The 25,483-nt window shown below is 36.6% G+C and overlaps 1 protein-coding gene across 4 annotated transcripts in view; it reads right to left on the reverse strand.

The window, feature by feature from the left end:
• The window catches only part of Su(fu) (suppressor of fused domain protein), a 494,976-nt gene that overhangs the window by 249,442 nt on the left and 220,051 nt on the right, over positions 1–25,483 (reverse strand). For all 4 annotated transcript variants that reach the window (XM_090393062.1, XM_090393061.1, XM_090393064.1 and 1 more), the window contains one exon: positions 11,448–11,598. In XM_090393062.1, coding sequence (XP_090249188.1) covers positions 11,448–11,598 — 151 coding nt within the window. The remainder of the gene's footprint in view (positions 1–11,447; positions 11,599–25,483) is intronic.

Raw genomic sequence — 25,483 nt, forward strand, 5'->3', positions numbered from 1 at the left:
CTAAGGTAGAAGTGGAGGAATTTTTTGAGGCTTTAAAAAAGCAACTGACACAATGAAAAATTGGTCCTTGTTGGGGATCTAAATAGCAGAGTAGGAAATGATTGTGAGACATACAAAAATATTTTGGGAAAATTTGGAGAAAAGAGCAAAGCTAATAATAATGGCAAATATCTGTTGGATTTCTACTGGTTATTACTAACACCATGTTCCAACATAAAAATGTGCACAAATTCACATGGAGAGAAGAGGTTAGGAATAGGAAAAGTCTCATTGACTATGTTATTGTTGATAGTGATGTTTTCTCCCTGGTGCAGGACACCAGAGTGTACAGAGGATTTGAAATTGGAAGTGATCACTATTTAGTCTTGAGCAGGATAAAATTGAATTTCATATCGAAAAGAATAACATGTAAGAAAGTTTTAAAGCGAATAAAAGTTGAGCAGCTCTCAGATGTAAACTGTAGACTAAAATACAGAAATATTATTGAAAAGAAAATGAAAGAGTTTGAGAACAGGAATCAAACCTTGGAGATTCAGTGGCAAACTCTGAAGGAAACATTGATTGATTCTGCCAGAGAGGCATGTGGTGAGGTTGTGTGCAAAGATAAAAAAATCAGAACTCCCTGGTGGACACAGGAAGTTAAAGAGGCAGTAAAGGAAAAGAAGAAAGCATATCAAAAGTTCCTGGCAAATAAGTCAGCTTTTACTCATACAGAATACAGAGACAAATGTAAGAAAGCTAAACAGTGTGTAAATCTAGCTAAACAAAAGTCATGGGAGGACTTTGGCAAGAATATAGAAAATAAATATCAAGAAGGTGGCAAAATATTCTGGAGGTTGTTGAAGAAGCTTAGGAATGGAGGAAAGAGTGCTGTAAAAGGAATTAGAGATGATAAAGGTGAAATGAAAACAGGAGAAAAAGATATCCTTGAAGTATGGAGTAATTACTTTGAAAAACTGCTAAATGAAACAAGCGGTGATGACAGCACAGTGATAAAAAACACTGAGCAGGCATGCAGTCAGGAATACATATCCATACTTGAAGTAGAAAAAGCCATCAAAGGCTTGAAATGTGGAAAGGCAGCAGGAGTAGATGATATTCGACCAGAAATGCTGAAGTATGGTGGTATAAGAGTCTTACAGTGGCTGCACTGCATAGTTCAGAAAGCCTGGCCAGAGGGACGAATTCCCGATGATTGGAGTAGAGCTCTCATAGTACCCATATATAAAAAGGGAAATAAAACTGAATGTGAGAATTACAGAGGTATTTCCCTACTGAGTGTTCCTGGCAAGATCTATGCAAGTATACTTGAGAAACGGTTGAGAAGAATTGTGGAAGAAAAGCTTGGTGAAGAACAAGCTGGATTCAAGCCAAATAGAGGCTGTCAGGATCAGATCTTCACTTTACGACAAATAGTCGAGAAAGCATGGGAATATAACAAAGATCTGTATTTAAGTTTTGTCGATTTGGAAAAGGCATATGACAAGGTGCCAAGAGAGAAGCTATTCAATACGCTGCAGTTATATGGTGTCAATGGGGCATTATATCAAGCAATACTTAGTCTTTATTTGAGTTGTGAGTCAGCAGTTAGAATTGAAGGAAGTACAGGAAGATGGTTTAATGTTAAATCTGGTGTGAGACAAGGATGTACATTATCCCCTCTGTTATTCATTATCTATATGGATCACATTATGAAGGAATGTGGTATTAAACCTGATATCAAAATTGGAGATGTTAATGTCAGCTCTTTGCTTTATGCGGATGATGTTATACTTCTAAATAAATCCGCTACAAGTCTGCAAGATTCTCTGACTAAATTGAATAGCTGTTGTAATAGATATGGTATGAAGGTCAGCAATAAAAAGACAAAGACAATGAAAATAGGCAGAATCATTGAAAATGTCAACTGTGTTGTGAATGGAGAACCTGTGGAACAAGTAAAACATTTCAGCTACTTAGGCACAATTTTTACTGAAGATGGTAAACTAAATATAGAAATAGACAACAGAATCAGCAAAGCTGGTATCGTGGGAAGTCAATTGAATAAATTCATATGGAATAAGAAAGAAATTAGTCGGAACACTAAATTAGCTGTATACAAGACTGTGTTCAAACCAATTTTAACTTATGGATCTGAGAGCTGGGTCAGAAGTAAAACACTTGACCAAAGACTAGAGACCGCAGATATGAGAGTCCTAAGAAAGATTAGAGGCGTGAACAGATGGCATCAATGGCAATATCATATTAAAAATGAGGATATTAGGAAAGAACTTGACATTGTCAGCATGCAGGAATGCGTTAGCAGAGCTAATCTCAGATGGTATGGTCACTTAAATAGAATGGGAGAGGAAAGATTAGCAAAACAAGTGTTCTCTGCCAGGTTGGCAGGAAAACGACCCAGAGGAAGACCAAGATATGGGTGGATTGATACGGTACAAAGTGCCTTAGACGATAGAAATATAAGATCTGATAATGTTGGAATCTTGACAAGTAACACACTGATTTGGAGGAAAATTGTAGATAGGAAGTTAGTAATGATGTAATTTTTTCATGTAGTACTGTCATATCCTGTACACCCCTTAAGGGTACATGGCAGGAATCTGATGATGATGATGATGATGATGGTATTGTGCTGTGTTGTTATTTTTGTTCCTAATATTTATATTCATGTCACCTATTATTATCGGGTATTCTGAGGTGCCTCCTTTGTGGTAGAAAGCCATCTGTTTAATTCATCTAGAAATTTTGGGTGCTTAAATTGGGTGGTGTCTGTATATTGCATTGAATATTAAGGAATTTTCTTCTTTGATATTTTTAACTTCGATGCATATGTTTTCCGTAAATTCTAATTTATAGTTTATTTCTATTACTTCTAATTTATGTTTGGCACATATTATTATTATGGGGTGCTTAAGGGTCAAAGCTGTATAACTGAGAGGAGACCTCCACATAGCCTTTAAAGGAATGCGGAGAACCGACCAGGGCTTCTGACCTAATGTCCAATCCTCACCTTCTCGTGGTGCACCCTGTTGGGTATCTACTTGGATACTGAACGGACGAGGATGGGCTGGCAATTTGGGATTTAGCCGACCAAATTGTATTCTTATTGCTTAAACCAAAATATAGAATGATGGTACAACATGAAAAAATTTCATGCTGGCTGGGATGTCGCCCAGTTAAACAAGTCCCACTTGTTTTCGTCAGGGAACCAAGGCGAACAGCAAAAAGTCAGCTACTGGAACAAATCTGAAAATAAACCCCAACTCAACATCACCAGAGTTAAAGATCAGCACTATCAACGTAAGAAGCCTGAATGGCAAAGAAATGGAGCTAGCTGAGGAATTAGATAAGTACCAGATCGACATAATAGGGGTGACTGAAACAAAAAAGACCAAAACTGGTGAGATCTTTCTGAGCAATAAATACAAAATGTTATATTCAAGCAATGACAATCAAGGAAAAGAAGGAGTAGCCATACTATCCAACACAAAATATGAGGCTAATCTTCTTGAATGGCAGTCAGTCTCAAGTAGAGTAATGTGGGCAAATATGAGAATGGGGAACTGGACAATGAGCCTTATTTGTGCCTATGGTGCCACAGAAGGTTCTACTAAGGTAGAAGTGGAGGAATTTTTTGAGGCTTTAAAAAAGCAACTGACACAATGAAAAATTGGTCCTTGTTGGGGATCTAAATAGCAGAGTAGGAAATGATTGTGAGACATACAAAAATATTTTGGGAAAATTTGGAGAAAAGAGCAAAGCTAATAATAATGGCAAATATCTGTTGGATTTCTACTCAGGACATGGACTGGTTATTACTAACACCATGTTCCAACATAAAAATGTGCACAAATTCACATGGAGAGAAGAGGCCAGGAATAAGAAAAGTCTCATTGACTATGTTATTGTTGATAGTGATGTTTTCTCCCTGGTGCAGGACACCAGAGTGTACAGAGGATTTGAAATTGGAAGTGATCACTATTTAGTCTTGAGCAGGATAAAATTGAATTTCATATTGAAAAGAATAACATGTAAGAAAGTTTTAAAGCGAATAAAAGTTGAGCAGCTCTCAGATGTGAACTGTAGACTAAAATACAGAAATATTATTGAAAAGAAAATGAAAGAGTTTGAGAACAGGAATCAAACCTTGGAGATTCAGTGGCAAACTCTGAAGGAAACATTGATTGATTCTGCCAGAGAGGCATGTGGTGAGGTTGTGTGCAAGGATAAAAAAATCAGAACTCCCTGGTGGACACAGGAAGTTAAAGAGGCAGTGAAGGAAAAGAAGAAAGCATATCAAAAGTTCCTGGCAAATAAGTCAGCTTTTACTCTTACAGAATACAGAGACAAATGTAAGAAAGCTAAACAGTGTGTAAATCTAGCTAAACAAAAGTCATGGGAGGACTTTGGCAAGAATATAGAAAATAAATATCAAGAAGGTGGCAAAATATTCTGGAGGTTGTTGAAGAAGCTTAGGAATGGAGGAAAGAGTGCTGTAAAAGGAATTAGAGATGATAAAGGTGAAATGAAAACAGGAGAAAAAGATATCCTTGAAGTATGGAGTAATTACTTTGAAAAACTGCTAAATGAAACAAGCGGTGATGACAGCACAGTGATAAAAAACACTGAGCAGGCATGCAGTCAGGAATACATATCCATACTTGAAGTAGAAAAAGCCATCAAAGGCTTGAAATGTGGAAAGGCAGCAGGAGTAGATGATATTCGACCAGAAATGCTGAAGTATGGTGGTATAAGAGTCTTACAGTGGCTGCACTGCATAGTTCAGAAAGCCTGGCCAGAGGGACGAATTCCCGATGATTGGAGTAGAGCTCTCATAGTACCCATATATAAAAAGGGAAATAAAACTGAATGTGAGAATTACAGAGGTATTTCCCTACTGAGTGTTCCTGGCAAGATCTATGCAAGTATACTTGAGAAACGGTTGAGAAGAATTGTGGAAGAAAAGCTTGGTGAAGAACAAGCTGGATTCAAGCCAAATAGAGGCTGTCAGGATCAGATCTTCACTTTACGACAAATAGTCGAGAAAGCATGGGAATATAACAAAGATCTGTATTTAAGTTTTGTCGATTTGGAAAAGGCATATGACAAGGTGCCAAGAGAGAAGCTATTCAATACGCTGCAGTTATATGGTGTCAATGGGGCATTATATCAAGCAATACTTAGTCTTTATTTGAGTTGTGAGTCAGCAGTTAGAATTGAAGGAAGTACAGGAAGATGGTTTAATGTTAAATCTGGTGTGAGACAAGGATGTACATTATCCCCTCTGTTATTCATTATCTATATGGATCACATTATGAAGGAATGTGGTATTAAACCTGATATCAAAATTGGAGATGTTAATGTCAGCTCTTTGCTTTATGCGGATGATGTTATACTTCTAAATAAATCCGCTACAAGTCTGCAAGATTCTCTGACTAAATTGAATAGCTGTTGTAATAGATATGGTATGAAGGTCAGCAATAAAAAGACAAAGACAATGAAAATAGGCAGAATCATTGAAAATGTCAACTGTGTTGTGAATGGAGAACCTGTGGAACAAGTAAAACATTTCAGCTACTTAGGCACAATTTTTACTGAAGATGGTAAACTAAATATAGAAATAGACAACAGAATCAGCAAAGCTGGTATCGTGGGAAGTCAATTGAATAAATTCATATGGAATAAGAAAGAAATTAGTCGGAACACTAAATTAGCTGTATACAAGACTGTGTTCAAACCAATTTTAACTTATGGATCTGAGAGCTGGGTCAGAAGTAAAACACTTGACCAAAGACTAGAGACCGCAGATATGAGAGTCCTAAGAAAGATTAGAGGCGTGAACAGATGGCATCAATGGCAATATCATATTAAAAATGAGGATATTAGGAAAGAACTTGACATTGTCAGCATCCAGGAATGCGTTAGCAGAGCTAATCTCAGATGGTATGGTCACTTAAATAGAATGGGAGAGGAAAGATTAGCAAAACAAGTGTTCTCTGCCAGGTTGGCAGGAAAACGACCCAGAGGAAGACCAAGATATGGGTGGATTGATACGGTACAAAGTGCCTTAGACGATAGAAATATAAGATCTGATAATGTTGGAATCTTGACAAGTAACACACTGATTTGGAGGAAAATTGTAGATAGGAAGTTAGTAATGATGTAATTTTTTCATGTAGTACTGTCATATCCTGTACACCCCTTAAGGGTACATGGCAGGAATCTGATGATGATGATGATGATGATGGTATTGTGCTGTGTTGTTATTTTTGTTCCTAATATTTATATTCATGTCACCTATTATTATCGGGTATTCTGAGGTGCCTCCTTTGTGGTAGAAAGCCATCTGTTTAATTCATCTAGAAATTTTGGGTGCTTAAATTGGGTGGTGTCTGTATATTGCATTGAATATTAAGGAATTTTCTTCTTTGATATTTTTAACTTCGATGCATATGTTTTCCGTAAATTCTAATTTATAGTTTATTTCTATTACTTCTAATTTATGTTTGGCACATATTATTATTATGGGGTGCTTAAGGGTCAAAGCTGTATAACTGAGAGGAGACCTCCACATAGCCTTTAAAGGAATGCGGAGAACCGACCAGGGCTTCTGACCTAATGTCCAATCCTCACCTTCTCGTGGTGCACCCTGTTGGGTATCTACTTGGATACTGAACGGACGAGGATGGGCTGGCAATTTGGGATTTAGCCGACCAAATTGTATTCTTATTGCTTAAACCAAAATATAGAATGATGGTACAACATGAAAAAATTTCATGCTGGCTGGGATGTCGCCCAGTTAAACAAGTCCCACTTGTTTTCGTCAGGGAACCAAGGCGAACAGCAAAAAGTCAGCTACTGGAACAAATCTGAAAATAAACCCCAACTCAACATCACCAGAGTTAAAGATCAGCACTATCAACGTAAGAAGCCTGAATGGCAAAGAAATGGAGCTAGCTGAGGAATTAGATAAGTACCAGATCGACATAATAGGGGTGACTGAAACAAAAAAGACCAAAACTGGTGAGATCTTTCTGAGCAATAAATACAAAATGTTATATTCAAGCAATGACAATCAAGGAAAAGAAGGAGTAGCCATACTATCCAACACAAAATATGAGGCTAATCTTCTTGAATGGCAGTCAGTCTCAAGTAGAGTAATGTGGGCAAATATGAGAATGGGGAACTGGACAATGAGCCTTATTTGTGCCTATGGTGCCACAGAAGGTTCTACTAAGGTAGAAGTGGAGGAATTTTTTGAGGCTTTAAAAAAGCAACTGACACAATGAAAAATTGGTCCTTGTTGGGGATCTAAATAGCAGAGTAGGAAATGATTGTGAGACATACAAAAATATTTTGGGAAAATTTGGAGAAAAGAGCAAAGCTAATAATAATGGCAAATATCTGTTGGATTTCTACTCAGGACATGGACTGGTTATTACTAACACCATGTTCCAACATAAAAATGTGCACAAATTCACATGGAGAGAAGAGGCCAGGAATAAGAAAAGTCTCATTGACTATGTTATTGTTGATAGTGATGTTTTCTCCCTGGTGCAGGACACCAGAGTGTACAGAGGATTTGAAACTGGAAGTGATCACTATTTAGTCTTGAGCAGGATAAAATTGAATTTCATATTGAAAAGAATAACATGTAAGAAAGTTTTAAAGCGAATAAAAGTTGAGCAGCTTTTAGATGTGAACTGTAGACTAAAATACACAAAGATTACTGAAGAAAAAATGAAAGAGTTTGAGAACAGGAATCAAACCTTGGAGATTCAGTGGCAAACTCTGAAGAAAACATTGATTGATTCTGCCAGAGAGCATGTGGTGAGGTTGTCTGTAAGGATAAAAAAATCAGAACTCCCTGGTGGACACAGGAAGTTAAAGAGGCAGTGAAGGAAAAGAAGAAAGCATACCAAAAGTTCCTGTCAAATAAGTCAGTTTGTGCTCTTGGAGAATATAGAGACAAATGCAAGAATGCTAAACACTGTGTAAAACTAGCTAAACAAAAGTCATGGGAGGACTTTGGCAAGAATATAGAAAATAAATATCAAGAAGGTGGCAAAATATTCTGCAGGTTATTGAAGAAGCTTAAGAATGGAGGAAAGAGTGCTGTAAAAGGAATTAGAGATGATAAAGGTGACATGAAAATGGGAGAAAAAGATATCCTTGAAGTATGGAGTAATTACTTTGAAAAACTGCTAAATGAAACAAGCAGTGATGACAGCACAGTGGTAAAAAACACTGACCAGGCATGCAGTCAGGAATACATATCCATACTTGAAGTAGAAAAAGCCATCAAAGGCTTGAAATGTGGAAAGGCAGCAGGAGTAAATGATATTCGACCAGAAATGCTGAAGTATGGTGGTATAAGAGTCTTACAGTGGGTGCACTACATAGTTCAGAAAGCCTGGACAGAGGGACGAATTCCTGATGATTGGAGTAGAGCTCTCATAGTACCCATATATAAAAAAGGAAATAAAACTGCATGTGAGAATTACAGAGGTATTTCCCTACTGAGTGTTCCTGGCAAGATCTCTGCAAGTATACTTGAGAAATGGTTAAGAAGAATTGTGGAAGAAAAGCTTGGTGAAGAACAAGCTGGATTCAGGCCAAATAGAGGCTGTCAGGATCAGATCTTCACTTTACAACAAATAGTCGAGAAAGCATAGGAATATAACAAAGATCTGTATTTAAGTTTTGTTGATCTGGAAAAGGCATATGACAAGGTGCCAAGAGAGAAGCTATTCAATACGCTGCAGTTATATGGTGTCAGTGGGGCATTATATCAAGCAATACTTGGTCTTTATTTCAGTTGTAAGTCAGCAGTTAAAATTGAAGGAAGTACATGCAGATGGTTTAATGTTAAATCTGGTGTGAGACAAGAATGTACATTATCCCCTCTGTTATTCATTATCTATATGGATCACATTATGAAGGAAAGTGGTATTAAACATGATATCAAAATTGGAGATGTTAATGTCAGCTCTTTGCTTTATGCAGATGATGTTATACTTCTAAATAAATCTGCTACAAGTCTGCAAGATTCTCTGTCAGCAATAAAAAGACAAAGACAATGAAAATAGGCAGAATCATTGGAAATGTCAACTGTGTTTTGAATGGAGAACCTGTGGAACAAGTAAAACATTTCAGCTATTTAGGCAGGATTTTTACTGAAGATGGTAAATTAAATATAGAAATAGACAACAGAATCAGCAATGCTGGTATGGTGGGAAGTCAGCTGAATAAATTCATATGGAATAAGAGAGAAATTAGTCGGAACACTAAATTAGATGTATACAAGACAGTGTTCAAACCAGTTTTAGCTTATGGATCTGAGAGTTGGTTCAGAAGTAAAACACTTGACCAAAGACTAGAGAGCACAGATATGAGAGTCCTGAGAAAGATTAGAGGCGTGAACAGATGGCATCAATGGCAATATCATATTAAAAACGAGGATATTAGGAAAGAACTTGACATTGTCAGCATCCAGGAATGCGTTAGCAGAGCTAATCTCAGGTGGTATGATCACTTAAACAGAATGGGCGAGGAAAGATTAGCAAAACAAGTGTTCTCTGCCAGGTTGGCAGCAAAACGACCCAGAGGAAGACCAAGATATAGGTGGATTGATACAGTACAAAGTGCTTTATACAATAGAAATATAAGATCTGATAATGTTGTAGTCTTGACAAGTAACAGACTGATTTGGAGGAAAATTGTAGATAGGAAATTAATAATTATGTACTTTTTTTTTATGTAGTACTATCATATCCTGTACGCCCCTTGAGGGTACATGGCAGGAATTTGATGATGATGATATATTATTATGCCACCGCCTCGTTTAGTTTGTCTGCAGTGTTTGGTTGAAAGTTTGGCATTTGGTAGATGGTTGCCTCTTTGTTTGTCGTAGATATTTCAGTCAGTATTAAAATGTCTATGTTGTCTATATCTTCCTTCAGATAAACTTGTAGGGTTCAGCCAGTATTTTTGAATGCTCCTGATGTTGATACGGAGAATAGCCAGTTCTATTTTTGGGGGTAGTCACTTGTTTCCATTCTGTTATAGAGTTTAGAATGTGGCACTTGTCATGTTCTGTAGTGATTACATCTGCTTGGTGGTCCACGTTCATGTGAGTTGGTATGTTGTTCCCTTTTTTACGACTCATCTGTGTTCCTTTTAACATGGCAGCCTGTTGAGGTCTTCTCGGGTTTTATTTGGATTGGCTTTGCATCTTGTGTATTTTTAAGGAATATTTTGCTGTCTCTGATCCACATAAACTGGGAATTTGTTTCTGTTTTTACTTTCCTTGTATGGTAGAATAGTTTCTGATAATATGGCATTAAGTATTCGGACAAGTATATTGGGGTACTGTCATGAGTTCCACTCAGGCTTTGGCTACTGGTATTTTTTAATCCTGCTAGCTTTTATGAAGTTAACTTCTCCTTTCTTTTTTTGAGGTAATCGATGCACTGACTGCATATCCTTTGATTCTATAGGAGTGCCAATTTTCTGGCTGAGTTTCATTACCGTGTCTTTTATAAATATTCAGTAGCAACTTCTGGGAGACCATCTATAAGGAGATCATTTTTATACTGTTATTGGTTTAGGAGTTTGTAATGTTGTTTTAAAGACTGTAGTTCCTGCAGTAGCTCCACTGTCTCTTTAATTAAGTTATGCTGTCTTTCTGTTAGCTCTCTAATGCTGTTTTTAATTTTTTTGTAATATGTCAAACTGTTATTAAATTTAATAAATTTCTCATATTGGCTGAACTTTTCAGTAATTTGTGTGGTATGTTTTCCAAATAGTTCTCCAACAAAATTGATTAAACAGTTTTTTACGTTTTTTAATCTATTCTCTAGTAATACATTCAAAGTGGGTTCATCTGACTTTCTATAATTGTACTCCTTGTTTCCACCCTGCCATTGAAGGCAACATTCCTTTGTTTTCTCTACAATGTGAGCACTTCCATTCGTCACGCTTCGTATTCAATTTTCGCTGCCAAGTGGCCTCAGACAATTCTGAACATAGAAAATCATATTTCTCTGGCAGTTCCTGCATGTTATGTAGTTTTCTTCTCCCGTTAGGTCTTCCTGGCATTTGTATTTCTGATTTTGGCGATCCTGGTGTGACTTCCTTTGTTCTCCTCTCACATGGATGACCACCATATACTTTGAACTTTGTAAACTTATAATTTACTTATTACTTAACAGATACTTACAGTTTTTACATTAATATGTTTCGCTTGAAGAATGGAATTCATTGATACACTTTGAATTTTAATCCATAAGAAAACACTCTAATTACAACTTAAAATATGGGAGCATTTATAATAATAATAATAAAAATAATAATAATAATATAACAAAGATCTCTATATAGGCTTTATTGATCTCCATAAAAAATTGAAATATATGATTTTCTGTATGTTGCTGCTTAATACATACCAAGAACTGAAATCTGTGGAATTGATGGTTCAGTTTCATGTTCATCATGGGTGCAATTTTGTGTGATAGTACTTTTTTCTATCCATGAGCATCGTGCACTAACACCACTCAAGTTTGAACCTTCAGTTTCTATTCCCTGATCTACTGATTCCTGCATTAGAAAATAAAATTTTACATTTAAATCAATCAGTGACAATAATTTATTGACTAAAATGCAGAAGAACACATCAAATTAGCTAGAATAAAATGAGTATAGCTACAAGAGTATCCTTTATTTCATAGATTGACAGTCTCTGAGAAAGGGTCCTTAGTGATTCAGTTTAGCTAATAAGCTAGCAAAAAAACTTAGTCACTACAGCACTGCTATCAAACACCAACAAAATCCAGATAATTTATAAATATCAACTATGTTCTGTACATGATAGTTTTATTTATGTTCTAAGAAAAATGCTATATATTTAAATTAAAATTGCCAAGAAATCATATGCCTATTTAATCCTTTATCCAAGTGTATGCAAATACTATGGCACATACTTTCTGAAAGCATATGACAGCAATTTTGGACCAGGCATGTAACAAAGTCCTGGACGGACTGTTGTGGGGCAGACATCCCTTGACCTCACCTAACACTCCAGTTCATCAACAGATGTTCAATAGGGTTAAGATCAGCACTCTGTGAAGGTCAATCAAGTGTGGTGACATTCATGTCCACAAACAGCACGGCTACAGCAGCAGCAGCCTTATCACATGATGAATCACCTTGTTATGAAAGAGACAATGGTTGGTTCCATAGAAATGCCACAAAGTAAGAAGCACTGCATTGTTCACAATGTTCAGATACCTCTTGGAGTTCAATGTTTGTGGCACCACAAACAGAGGCCAAAACAGGATACCATCACACTGCCACCTCTGAATTTTATAGTTGGGGTTGCATGCTCTGCTAAGAGACATTCACCAGGCATCCGCCATACCCACCATCTGCATGGTAGAGGGAGTAGCGCGATTCATCACTCCATAAAATGTTTTTTTTGAAAAAAGTATTGGAAATCATTTTTTTTATAGCAGGAAAAATTGAAGATTTAAAGCATATTATTATTAAGAGAAACCTCAAGGGATCTGATACTCATTGAGGTAGGCCACATACTACACGCACCAGCTATCATACTTATTCTTGAATTCATTCACAGTGCTTGCACATGCCACATCCAATGGCAATCCATTGCAATCATACACCACCATATGAGAGAGAAAAATCTAGTCCTCACCCCTTCTAAGCAGCATTCATTATCATCTTCCAAGGATGCCCTTGCATCCTTTCCCCAACCCGCATAAAATGAAAAATTCCTTCAACTAAAATCCTGTGTGAACCTTTCCAAAGTCTGTGCATCTCAATCATATCATCCTGTTTGCTAGTCCCTGCAGTCTACAAATTCTCAACCTGTCTTCACAATCAGTATTCCACAATCCTGATATCATTTTTAACACTTTTTGCACTCTCTTAACTGTATCAGAATCACAACAGAATTTTCACACAAGTGAAAAATAAACTTTCAACATCTTTCTCTAAATCCAGAGTAATTTATTAAAAAATGGGTGGCACACCAATTGGCAACTCCTATAGGTAGAGATGACCTGCTAATGCTTCTGCCTGGTATCTCCACTTGGGCCTGGCTCCCACTGAAGAGACCTCAATAAAGGTCGAAACTAGTCTGGGTTGTGGCCCTTCCCTTAATGCATAACATTAGACATATCCGCAAGCAGATGTGTTTTGCATTATGAGAGATACTGAGATAGGAGTGTTGGTATCTTGCTCCACCTTTGCAAGGAGTCGTCCTGGTGTTGTACCACCTTACCCCAGTCCTGAAGATACTTTCAGGCGCAAACTTTGTTTGCCTTTTGAGTTGTATTTGCAATCTTTGCTACATAGCCCCTGAACTTCAACTTCTTATCTACTGTAAAATCTCATATAGAATAAAAATAGAAATATTTTTTTCAATGTCGATTTTACACGGGCAATTAAATTACATATTATACTTGTAAGTAAAAGAATGTATAACTCATTGTACTGAGATAAATGTTGTAACTAAATGTTAAAATATTTGAATAAGAACCAAAAGATTTGTAACTAAAATTAAGCTCTGACAGGATTAGGCTAGGAGACCTAAGGCTAGCAACAGTAGAAAACAGCAGAAAACTCATAATCCGGGTCACCGGATTATGAGTTTTCCCACCAAAACCCAGTGATAGATTGGGTGACGGAGAAAACCCCTCCAGTAAATCCAGGAGATTTTAGAGAAGAAGGGCCAAGGTCGGGAGAATGATATAAAAGACAGAGATTGAGTGGCTAGGGGGCTATCGTTTTGAATTTTGTTCCTGTGCCAAGCCTTTCCGAGAACGGGGAGAGTTGCGTTTCCCGTGATTAGCAGTTCTGATGAAGATGGGAAGTTCGCTAGTGGCAGAGACGGCCTTTTCAAGATATCCCACTGTGTGATTCCCGGATGATCTACGTGTGTGCTGAATTATTGTAGCGTGTCCTAGTGCCTGATCGAAAGTTAGCTCGGAAGAAGCGGAACGTGATCGTAAACCTTTAGGATCTAGGACTGTGTAATGAACTAGAAAGGTTGCAAGTAGAATGTTTCATGTAATATCCTAGATTGTGAAGCTCAAATGACAAATGTTGGTTCTGTTATCTAGTGGCATAGAAGGTGTTAGAAAGAATTGTAAAGTCGTATTTTAGTTTGAGTGTGAATAGTAGAATACAGAGATCTAAAGATTTGCCTATGTTATGTAATGCTAAGAGGGAATGTGGTTTGAGATTTGCCTTTTATTGTTTACAACGTGAGAGAAAGCTGAGTGTGTTAGGTATCATCCAAGTCTGAAAAGTTATGAGTAATTATGATTTCTTTGTCTTAAAGCATAAGTGAAATGCTTAATTGATTTTGTGGAGAGTTAGAGACATGACAAGTATTGTCTCCAGTGTACTCTTGTTGTCTTAGTTAGAACCAAACATGTGATGTGTTTCTTCAAACTACTAACAATACCTTCATGTTGTTGCAAATTAGTGAAGCAACCATCACTTGTTTAGAAGAACAAATAACACAACTAGGGTATGCTGAAAGTATTGTTAGATCTAGAGAACAACATGAAAGTATTGTTAGTAGTTTGAAGAAACAGCATCAGGAAAAAATACTAGAACTAAAGGAAGAAATTGATAATATTAGACATAATCTTTGCCCTTGTTTAGCTTAACAACCTGTGTAGTAGTCTTTGCACATTTTCTCACTTGTTTTTGATTTCTTAAGATGGAAAGAGGAAAATAATTTTTTTTGCATTACTTTTTAGATGGGCAGAACATCTGTGAACGTCAGATAAAACTTAATAAAATGATTTAATTAGCACATTTTCAAGGGGAAAGAGACAAACAGACTTGTGTCATATTTATCTTTAAGGAGGACACATGAATTTGTCCACTGCAAATTTTGTTTGCATAAATATGTATTGGTTATGCAAACTAGAATGAATGAAAAGTACTAGAATGAAAAATGACCCTTTTTCATGAAACACATTTCACCCTACAAGAACCAAACTGCACAAATGCAAAAAAAAATCGTTGCAATAAAAACAGCACACACAGACACAATAGTGTATACCATATTTAGTTAAAAAGAGTAATTAGAAACAATTGGAATGAACAAATACTAATTATTAGTATTTGTTCATAGTACAAAGTTTTATTGTATCACTAAAATGCAGTACAGTTACACATGAGGTGCAACTTGCATAAACACAGCCTGGCATGAACATGCTAATAATACATTATTGTTATTCGTGACACCTCCAAGGAGTCCGAAGACTCATCATGGGAGGACATCCAATGTACAACTCTCCATCTCCACCACTACACAGAACCTTTACCACCAATCACACTTAATTGTAAATTGCATGTGTTCTGCAGGGACGATTTGTCTGTATGCGGGATGAAAAAAACAAGTTTCCGGGAGAAAAAACCCTGCTATCTCTGTATGAGATCGGCTAACTCACCTTCGACTGAAAAAGTCCATATAAAGATTCCTCCCATCATGACGAGAATCAAACTTAGGCCTTTTCTAATTGAAGGGCGCAACGTGCCATTGTTCTTCCAACTGCAATACGGAGGCGCTCATAAAAAAAAAGCTGGCATGGAGCCAGTGCAATGCGAGAAATACGAAATAAGTAATTTAAAATTCCAAAAATAGTCTTAGCAAATATCTTAACAATAGGCATATCAAAATTGAAATTATATTATATAACTAAGATTATTTGAATACTAGATAAATGTATAAAAAAATGTTACGGAATATTATAAATTTTTAAATTTACCACATTAGTCTGTCACTGTTTAACAGAGATGCCAGTGTGCTATAAAAAGCACTGACCACTACCCATACCATTTTGTCCTTTATGCAGATCTCATCTGTGTGAGCCAAACTTAGAAAAGGTACCAAAGCTGAATTAATGTAGAATCCATATATTTCTCATATACAAATGGCCAAAAGGTTTATCACCTCATTATTAAAATACTCTGGATCAGAAATAGCTGTAGAATGTTTTTCCATTTGGTTAGAAATTAAATTAAAATTACCAAGAAATTATATTACTGTTCAATTCTTTATATAAATGTTAATGCTGTTTGTTGGAATTTACAGACAAAGCAACTATGGCTATGAGACCAGTGCATTAGGTCTCTAAATTGCATGTGTTCCTCAAGCCAGTCTACTTGTTTTGTGCAGTGAAAAAACTGCCACTTCTATACAAGATATCTATTTAAGTGGGAAAACACAGTTTGCAGGTGAAGTATCTTCACAACTAAGCTACTTGTATATAGAAGCTTATGACTTCATATGAATTGCCTTAGTATCCCATAATGCAAAGCAAACTTCCTTTCAGAAGTGCTGCTATGCATTATGGAAAGAATCACTACTCAGACCAGTTTTGACTTTTCAGTGGGAGCTTGACCCAGAGGAGATACCAAGGTGGAATGGAATTAATGCAGAAGTCATATATTTCCCATACACAAGTAGTCAAAAAGAGTATATCACTTCTTAGAAACTGGATCAGAGTTAGTTGGAGAAAGTTTTTCTAAATACAATTTCTTGCAACATGGAATTTTTAAATTTAATTTCTAACCAAGTAGTAACTATCTCTGATCCAGAGTATTTTAACAATGAGGTGATACATCTCTCTGCTACTTGTATATAGGAAATACATGACTTCTGCATTAATTCAACCTTTTTTTTTAATCTCTTTGGGGTCTGGTTCCCACTGATGAGAACTCAATAAATGTTAACAAGTCTGGGTAGTGACTCTTTCTATAATTAATAGCAATATACACATCTGAAAGCAAGCGTTTTGAATTATGGGATGCTAAGACAATTGATGTGAGCCTCTGTAGCTCAGTCAGCATAGATGAAGCCTTTTGGTCGGAAAGATCTGGGTTCGATTCCCATCTAAGATGCGAGGAACCTTTATCTGGTCTCTTTCGATGAATGGTGAGTTAGAAGGTCTCATATTGGGGTTTATGATCTGGGAGACGAAAAACTTGGATTTTTCGTCCTCCAGAACAGGCAAACCAGTCCCGTGAACACACGCACCTACAGACATAGGACACATTGGGAGGCACAGGGCCAATCACCTTATCCATGAGATGTTGCAGTTGTGAAGTCCACAGCTAAGAACTTTAAGGGTTCGTGAAAGCTTAAGAAGAAGGCAATTGATGTAAAATCATCAGTTTCTATCTGCAGCTTCCAGTAGCCTATTTATGAAGGCAGCTGATGTAAAATCATCAGTTTCCCCATACACAAGTATTCAAAAAGAGTATCACCTCATTCTTAAAATAGATCTAGATCAGAGATAGTTGGAGAAAGTTAATCTACATACAATTTCTTGTATGAGATCCCAAAGAGATAAAAAAAAGGTTGAATTAATGTAGATGTTATGTATTTCCCATATATATTTACTTTACAATAAACTACATTTGCTTACACTTGGATACAGGATTAAGCAAGAATATTATTTCTTAGCAATTTTAATTTAATTTGTAGCTAAGTGAAAACATGTTCTAAAAATGATACCTGATGTTCTACATGTGAGATTAAGGTTCAATATATGAGAGTAAGATGCCCAAAAATACCTTGCTTGGATCGATGATGATGATAATTGTCCTAAATTTATTGAACTTTTTTGCTTTCTCCTTTTTTTGGAATGGGAATAAGAATAACTGCACACCAAGTTTCTGGTCAGATCTATGTTCCATGCCTGCTGGCAAATTTTATGATGTGCACTGATATTAGGATTTTTCTTTTTTTTCTTTTTCTTTTGTTTTAAGTATAGTAAAACTATTTGTTAATTTTTTTCAGCATAGTAACCATTGGACCTTCTTGTCCAATAAAGGAGAGTTTAGCTGAAAGGGGTAAGCCTGGGTAAAACAGGCTTGTTGACAAGGGTTTTGATAACATCATACCTTGAGATGGGGATGATGATAACATTTATGTGTGTATCAGCCTGTGTGGGTGGTTTTCTGCAAATTGAGAAAGAAAGAGTGCCGTTGGGAATATGAGTGATTAGAGTATCTAAAAAAGGTAGGCTATTATTACTTTTTTTTTCTTTTTTTTCTATAGTGAATTGGATTCTGGGATGCTGGCTGTTGAGGTGAAGGAGTCTAATATGTCTAAGCCATGTGGCCAAACAGAGAAGACATTATCGATATATTCCTGCCTAGTTGGCCGAGTGGTTAGTGTATCTGCTCTCCAGACAAAAGGCTGCAAATTCGAATCCCGCTGTGGGCATGGATGTCTATGATTGTCTGTGAAAGTGGTGGTGAGCGGTAGATGGCATTGGTATAGTTTCAGTTTGTTGTAGTTGGTGGATTGAGTGAGTGGTGGAGACAAGAGTTGTAGAGTTAGATGCCTCTCCCTCGATGAGTTTTTGGACTCTCTAGAGGCGTCATGTAATAATAATAATAATAATATATCTTAGTCAGATAGTGTTTGAGAATGGTGGTATCAAGGGAATGTTTTTCAAAATGTTCCATAAGGAAACTGGCAAGAGGAAAAGAGAGAGAGAGGGAAAGAGAGCCCATAGCTGAACATTCTATGTTTATACTATGATATCCTTCTAAGAGAAGCCAGCATGGATGGCAAAAGTGAAAACAACAACAAAAAAAAATGATGTTGGGGGGGGGGGGGCATTTTTCAATAAAGATGAAGTGTCAGAAAAGGGGATATTCGTAAATAAGGAGCTGACATCAAAGATCACATGGATATCATTATTACTTAAAACTAAATTTTGAATTGAAGAGATTTGAACTGAGTGGAATTTTTAATACAGGATGGCCCATAAATGAAGGGGTTTAAATATTTAATAATTTTTAATCATTAATTATTTTTATTCTATTTTTTGTTATAATGAAATACAGAACCTGAAGATTTTTTTTTATTGGTTATGAAAACCATACCATGTAAATACCTTCCATTTTCGGCTTCACAAAGATGGCCCTTTCTATGTTATGTTCCATGCTGTTAATGTTTATGGCTGAAGCATCCTAATTTCTGCACAAATGCTCTTCTTTAGCTGTTGGATTGTCTGCAAATTGTTCATATACACCTTTTCCTTCACGTAACTCCAACTTATTTCTTCACCAAAAATGTGCCTAGAGGTACCAACTCTTTGTTGTTGGGCTGTGAACTTTTCCAGGATTAATGTCCCAAATATATTTTTTCAGGTATTTTATACCTTAAAAAATAAAAATAAAAAATGAATAATCAAAAAATTATTCACATCTTAAATCCCCTGCATGACAAGCCTGTATAAGATGAAGTATGACCAGCAAGGAGTTAAAGATTTAGTTAATTGTTTGGCTAACTTGGGGGGAGGGTCAGTTAAAAAAATCAAACTGTTTATCTCTCCCCTAGATATAAAGATTGCCTAAAATTCATAAACCTAATAACTCTCTCCATCCCATAGTGAAAGCTCCTGACCCTGCTCCCCCTCTTTTAAGTGGGAAAGAGTCAGTAGCATCCACGATTTGCTTTAAGTCACTGCTTATAGCAGATAATTCACTTTCTCTTCTAACGAGCTTGATAAGTAAAACTGGAAAAAGGGGAGCCAGCTGGGATTATCACTTTATGGTTTGGGTTGTTGCACTGCAAGAAATAATCTTTTAAATCAGGAACAGATATGAAATTTCCTATTAAAAAGGGAGATGCCATTTCGCATAAATTATTTATAGCAGCCATAAAAGAATTTTTAAGGCTGCTGTAAATCCAATTTTCCAATCCAAAATCTGGATTGCAAAAATAAGTAAATGGGAAAGAACTAAAAAATCATCTAAAATCTGCTGATGATAATATTCTTTTAGGAAACTCTGCAAAATTTCAACAAATGATCAATGAATTGAATGCAGAAAGTAAAAAGAAAAGGCTAAATATAAACAAAGGCAAGCAAAAATAATGTACGATAAACCAAAAATCCAGTACCTTATGAAATACCAGGAAACCATTATAGTAACCTAGAACAAAAGATCAGAGTAGAGGGTGCTGTAAAGAAGAAATTATATGTAGAATTCAACTTAGCCACATACCCTTTGGAAAATACCATGAAACACTTAAAGAAAACATCCAAATCTGCTTTAAAAGAAAGACATTCAACAGCTGTATACTTCTAGTCATGACATATGGAAGTGAAACATGGACTCTGATTAAGAAATTGAACAACAAGCTGAAGACTACCAAGAGGAAAATGAGAAGATCATTACTTAGCATTACCATTCAAGATAGAAAGTGCAGTACTTCGATAAGAGCTCAGATTAGGATAAGCAATCTTATAACAGCAGTTCAAAAATCCAAAGGGCAGGTCATATTGCAAGAATTAACACTCAAAAATGGACAAGGTTGATATCAGAATAGCATCTTACAGATGGAAAGAGAGCAACATTAAGAACAAAGAGATGTTGGGGAGGATGAGATTAAAGAGATGGCAGGAACTCACTGAAAGGCTAAAGAGAAGTGGGGGGGCTTCAACCAACAGTTGACAGAAAATGGCTGATGACTGTAGAAAGTTAAATTTCACTGATAAGTAGTCAAACTGGTCAGAGTACTAACATACGAGGGTGGTCTGAAAAGTTCTTGGCCTCAGCCATTGATGGCAACACTATCTGCAAGATTTTTTTTTAAGTTGGTACATCTGTCGAAAGCATCCATGTGAAATTGCAAGTCATTCTATCAAGTAGTTTGTTTTATACAGTTGTCTGAAGCAAAAGTGTTGTCTGTATCCCTTGAAATGGATAAAATTGAGTATTGTGCGGTTATAAAATTCTTTGTAAAAGAAGGTTTAATGCCAAAAGAAATTCATCCAAAGTTCATAAAAGTCTTCTGCTTCGTTTTGATAATTAAGAAATGAGCTGCCGAGTAATGAGGCCATACTAGCCTTTAAGATGATCCATGTGAAGGCTGTCCAAAAAGTGTAACAACACCAGAAATCATTGATCAAGTGCATGATATGGTATTGGATGACTGGTGAGTCAAAGTGCATGAAATTGATGAGACAATAGGCATTTCAAAAGAACGTGTAGGATATATTTTGCATGAAGAATTGCAAATGAAAAAGCTCTGCACAAGATGGGTGCCACACTTGCTCACAGCAGATCAAAAATGCACTCGAATGAAAATCTCTGAACAGTGTTTGGAGCGTTTTAACAAGAATAAAACTGATTTTGTGCATCGATTTATTACTATGGATGAGACTTGGATTCACCATTACACACCAGAATCCAAACAGCAGTCAAAACAGTTGACAGAAGCCAGATGTTCAGTGCCAAAGAAGACAAAGTCGGTTCCATCAGCAAGAAAGGTCATGGTATCGGTGTTTTGGGATGCTTGTTTATTAATTATCTTGAAAAGGGTAAAACAATAACCGGGGAATCTTATTCCGATCTTTTAACCGGACTAGATGAAAATATTCGTGAGAAAAGACCCAGTTTGCAGAAGAAAAAAAATCATCTTTCATCAGGACAATGCACCTGCCCACAAAGGTGTTTTTGGTAATGGGAAAATTAAGGAATCTGCACTATGAATTGTCGTAACATCCACCCTATTCCCCAGATTTGACTTGCTCTGACTTCTGTTTCTTCCCAAAACTAAAACTTTTCCTCGCTGGTCAGCATTTTTCTTCAAATCAAGAGATGATTGCAGCTGTAGAGGGATATTTTGCAGATCTTACTGTGAACCACTACAGGGGCGAAATAATGGTGCTGGAGCATCACTGGTATAAATGTATTAGTCTTAAGGGAGATTATGTTGAAAAATAAAAATAATTTTGAAATTATAAATTTGTTTTTTCATTGTTAGACCGAGACCTTTGCAGACCACCCTCGTAATGGAATAACTTGCACCAGAGAAGGGGATTCACGATTGGGAATCATCTGGGGAAATAGCAGAATTCAAAAAAACATGCGTCACCATGTGGTAGAAGGATGTAATTTAGACAATTGATGATGCCAGTATTAGTATACATAATTTTATTGGTGTTTCTGTTGCAAATGGGAGTGAAATGGATGAGAAAGAGCTTTTATTTTGGCAAGCATTTTTTGTGAAGAAGGTTTTTTTTCTGTTTGAGTTTGCTGGCATGGTAGTGGTCAGAAGTAAAGTAAAGATCTTGGGGACATGCACTGAAAGGAGATAAATTCTTAGATAAGTCACCCATAAAGAAAGCAGCCAGTTTTCACTCATAATGTGTTCTTGACAATGCATCTGCTGCCTACTCTCGGCCTACCACCAAGCACAATTAGACACACTCTCAAATTCCGTCGCATAGTATTCTTTGGTGGTTAGCCTGCAGAACAAGTTTACTGCTATACCCTCAAACAGAAGAGGCTCTGGATCTCACTGTAAAGATCCAGTGTGTTTTGACATTCCCTTGAAGGGTAGCATTTACTGCATGTTTGAATGGAGAAACAGAAGCCAGATCTCCTGTTCTAGGAACCAAAACTTGCATCAGCTGCTTCAGGCATAAGGGTGGTGTTTCACCATATGACGATGGTCATCTATCACTTAGATCATTGGTTCCCAACCGGTGGTATGGTATCCCCGGGGATACTTGTTGGGCCGTTCAGGGTTACACGAAAAATAATCAAGCAATGGTGGAAAAACAAATAATTATAAAAAAAAAAAAAGTTATAGAACAATAAATGTTAAGTTTGAATCACTGCTAATGGAGACACTACGTGAAAATAATCAGTAATGGCAGAAAAATGATCATTAGCTATTTTAAAAACAAGGGGTAAACAAGTGGAAAAAGGTTGGGAACCACTGACCTAGATAAACTAAATAAATCTAGCTAATATTATTCCTTTGTTTCATAGGATCTAAGAAACAAGAAAAGCTGAAGAAACTATGACTGAGATGTATTTAATTGAATTAAAGATTTTCAACGCCTGACTTCTGAAATTCACAAGGGGAATGATGTACTAGATCAAGGGTCTTCAACGCATGGTCGGAGGAGCTCTTTGCCAAGGCCCGCTGGCCATTTTGAAAAAATAACTACTTAACATTAAAACGCGATTAAATAAAAAATAATTTCAATGAAGCCAGCAGGACAATAAGCTATACTGTGGTATTTAGAATTGTAAGATGCTTTCCAGATTCACAAGGAACGCTCTGCATTTGATACTTTATATAAAATCCTATAAGAATAAATATTAAATAGACATGCTTCTTCAGCCATCTACCAGCACCAAGCATTACTTAAGTATTGGTACTAACGTCACAGGTAGATGGCTGAAGTAGTAGTTTGTTCGAGTGCGCTGTTTAGTGCCTTCCAGATACATCTCGAAGGTTCTCGATACTTTATTTTAATATAAATACAAGAGGATCTCATTGACAGTCAGTCAGTCGTGAACAGTGTGATATTTGAATATAAGCGCACGTAGGTTCGTTGCGACAGCCACAGCCTATTGTGGTTTTATATTGCCAGACTTTTTTCATTAGTGTGAGACATATTCAGTGGATAATAACCGTTACGCGGCCATTTTGGATCATTTTTTGGGTTCACCTTTCATCACAATTCGTCTACAAGTAAGAAGCGTAAATCAAGTGATTTGATTCTTGTCGGGTTTTTAATGAAAAGTGGACTAATTTGTACTTTTTTTGTGCCGATCGACGATAAGCCAGTGTGTTTAATTTGTTGTGAGTCAGTGTCAGTATCAAAAGAATACAATATAAAACGACACTATGAGACAAAGCATGCATCCAATTTCGATCACCTTCAAGGGCAGCTCCGTGTGGACAAAGTGGACTGTCTCCAAATTGATTTAAAATGTCAGCAGGGTACGTTTAAAAGGCAGAGGGAAGAGAGCAAAGCATGCATCAAAGTAAGTTATGTAACAGCTGAAAAAACTGCTAAAATATCAAAACCCTTCTTGGACAGCAAATTTGTGAAAGAGTGTCTCATCACTGCTGGGGAAATTCTGTGCCCAAATAATAAGGAAGTGTTTAAAAAAACTGAGCTTATCTGAGGTAACTGTAGCACATGTTGAAGAACTTGCCAATGACATTGAAGAAACTTTAAAAAAAACAAATGGTCGTCCGAATTTAAGTCATATTCACTTGCTTTAGATGAGAGCACAGATGTGAAGGATATAGCACAATTGGCTATCTTTGTCTGTGGTATTGATCAACAATTCACTGTGACAGAAGAACTGCTAGCGCTCGTACCTATGAAGGGAATGACGAAAGGCACCGATATTCTTGAAGCAGCCAAGAAAACACTCCAGCGTTTTGACCTCAGCTTAACCAACCTCGAGGGTGTGGTAACTGATGGCGCCCCTGCTATGGTGGGAAAGAATGAAGGGTTTGTTGTGCTGCTATGGAAAGAACCGGAACTAGAAGGAAAAGATTTCATCTATTACCACTGTCTAATCCACCAGGAGAATTTGTGTGCGAAAACTACTGGATTTGAGAATGTCATAAAAGTTATTGTGACTGTCATCAACATTATTAGTGCAAGAGGACTGAATCGTCATCAATTCCAAGAGTGCGAAGAGAACCACATTGGATCACGACAATGTGGTTTATTATAGTGATGTGTATTAGTTGAGCAGAGGGAAGGTTCTTAAAAGTCTTTGACTTAAGGAGCAGAATACAGCAGTTCATGCAAACCAAGGGGAAGTCAATTGCAGAATTTAATGATCTGAAGTGGATGAGAGACTTTGTCTTTGTGACCGACATCTTGTTGCATATGAATCACGGACCAACATCTCGAGAATACTCTACGCATAGCTACTTCCAACATTGACAAGTTGGTGAAGGAAAAGCATTGCCAAGTTTCCCATTGACATTGTAAAAAATGAATGTTTTCTTCATTAAATTATGATTTTTCCAAGTATTTATTGTATTTACTTATGAAACTGACTCCCCTACCTACACGCTTAAAGCCGAGTTTGTTTATTCTTATAGGATTTTATGTAAAGTATCAAATGCACAATGTTCCTTGTGAATCTGGAAAGCATCTTACAATTCTAAATACCACAGTATAGCTTAGTGGCATGCGGGCTTCATTGAAAATTTTAATGCGGCCCATACTGTCTGAAAGGTTGAAGACCCCTGTACTTTTGTGTGCATAACTGTTTTAAAAAGAACTGAGAACTGCAACTTTATATTTTTTTAAAACACGGTTTGTTTTAGTCTTCCATCCCTTTATTAGAGGTTCTTCAGTTAAATTGTACTGCAATAAATTCATAGGCATGAAAACCAGTGTGAAATATTTTCTATTTCAGTTAAGCGTTTGATGGAATATAATGCTATTCCATTTATAGTGCATTAACATTTTTGTCTGAGAGAAAAATCTACTAATTTCTTTTCAAAGATGGCACTTTTTGCATAAATGATGCCAAATTAAAATCACTTGAAAACAGTCAACTCTCATAACCTATTTGAAACACTCCCAATGTGTCAGCAGTTATTCCAAGGTCGAGTACAGGGCCACCGGCTCTAGGCTTAGGAACA

The sequence above is a fragment of the Typopeltis vanoorti genome, chromosome 5 (genome assembly GCF_054136105.1).
Source record: "Typopeltis vanoorti isolate ZY-2024b chromosome 5, IOZ_Tvanoo_1.0, whole genome shotgun sequence".
In the NCBI taxonomy this organism is placed as follows: Eukaryota; Metazoa; Arthropoda; class Arachnida; order Uropygi; family Thelyphonidae; genus Typopeltis; species Typopeltis vanoorti.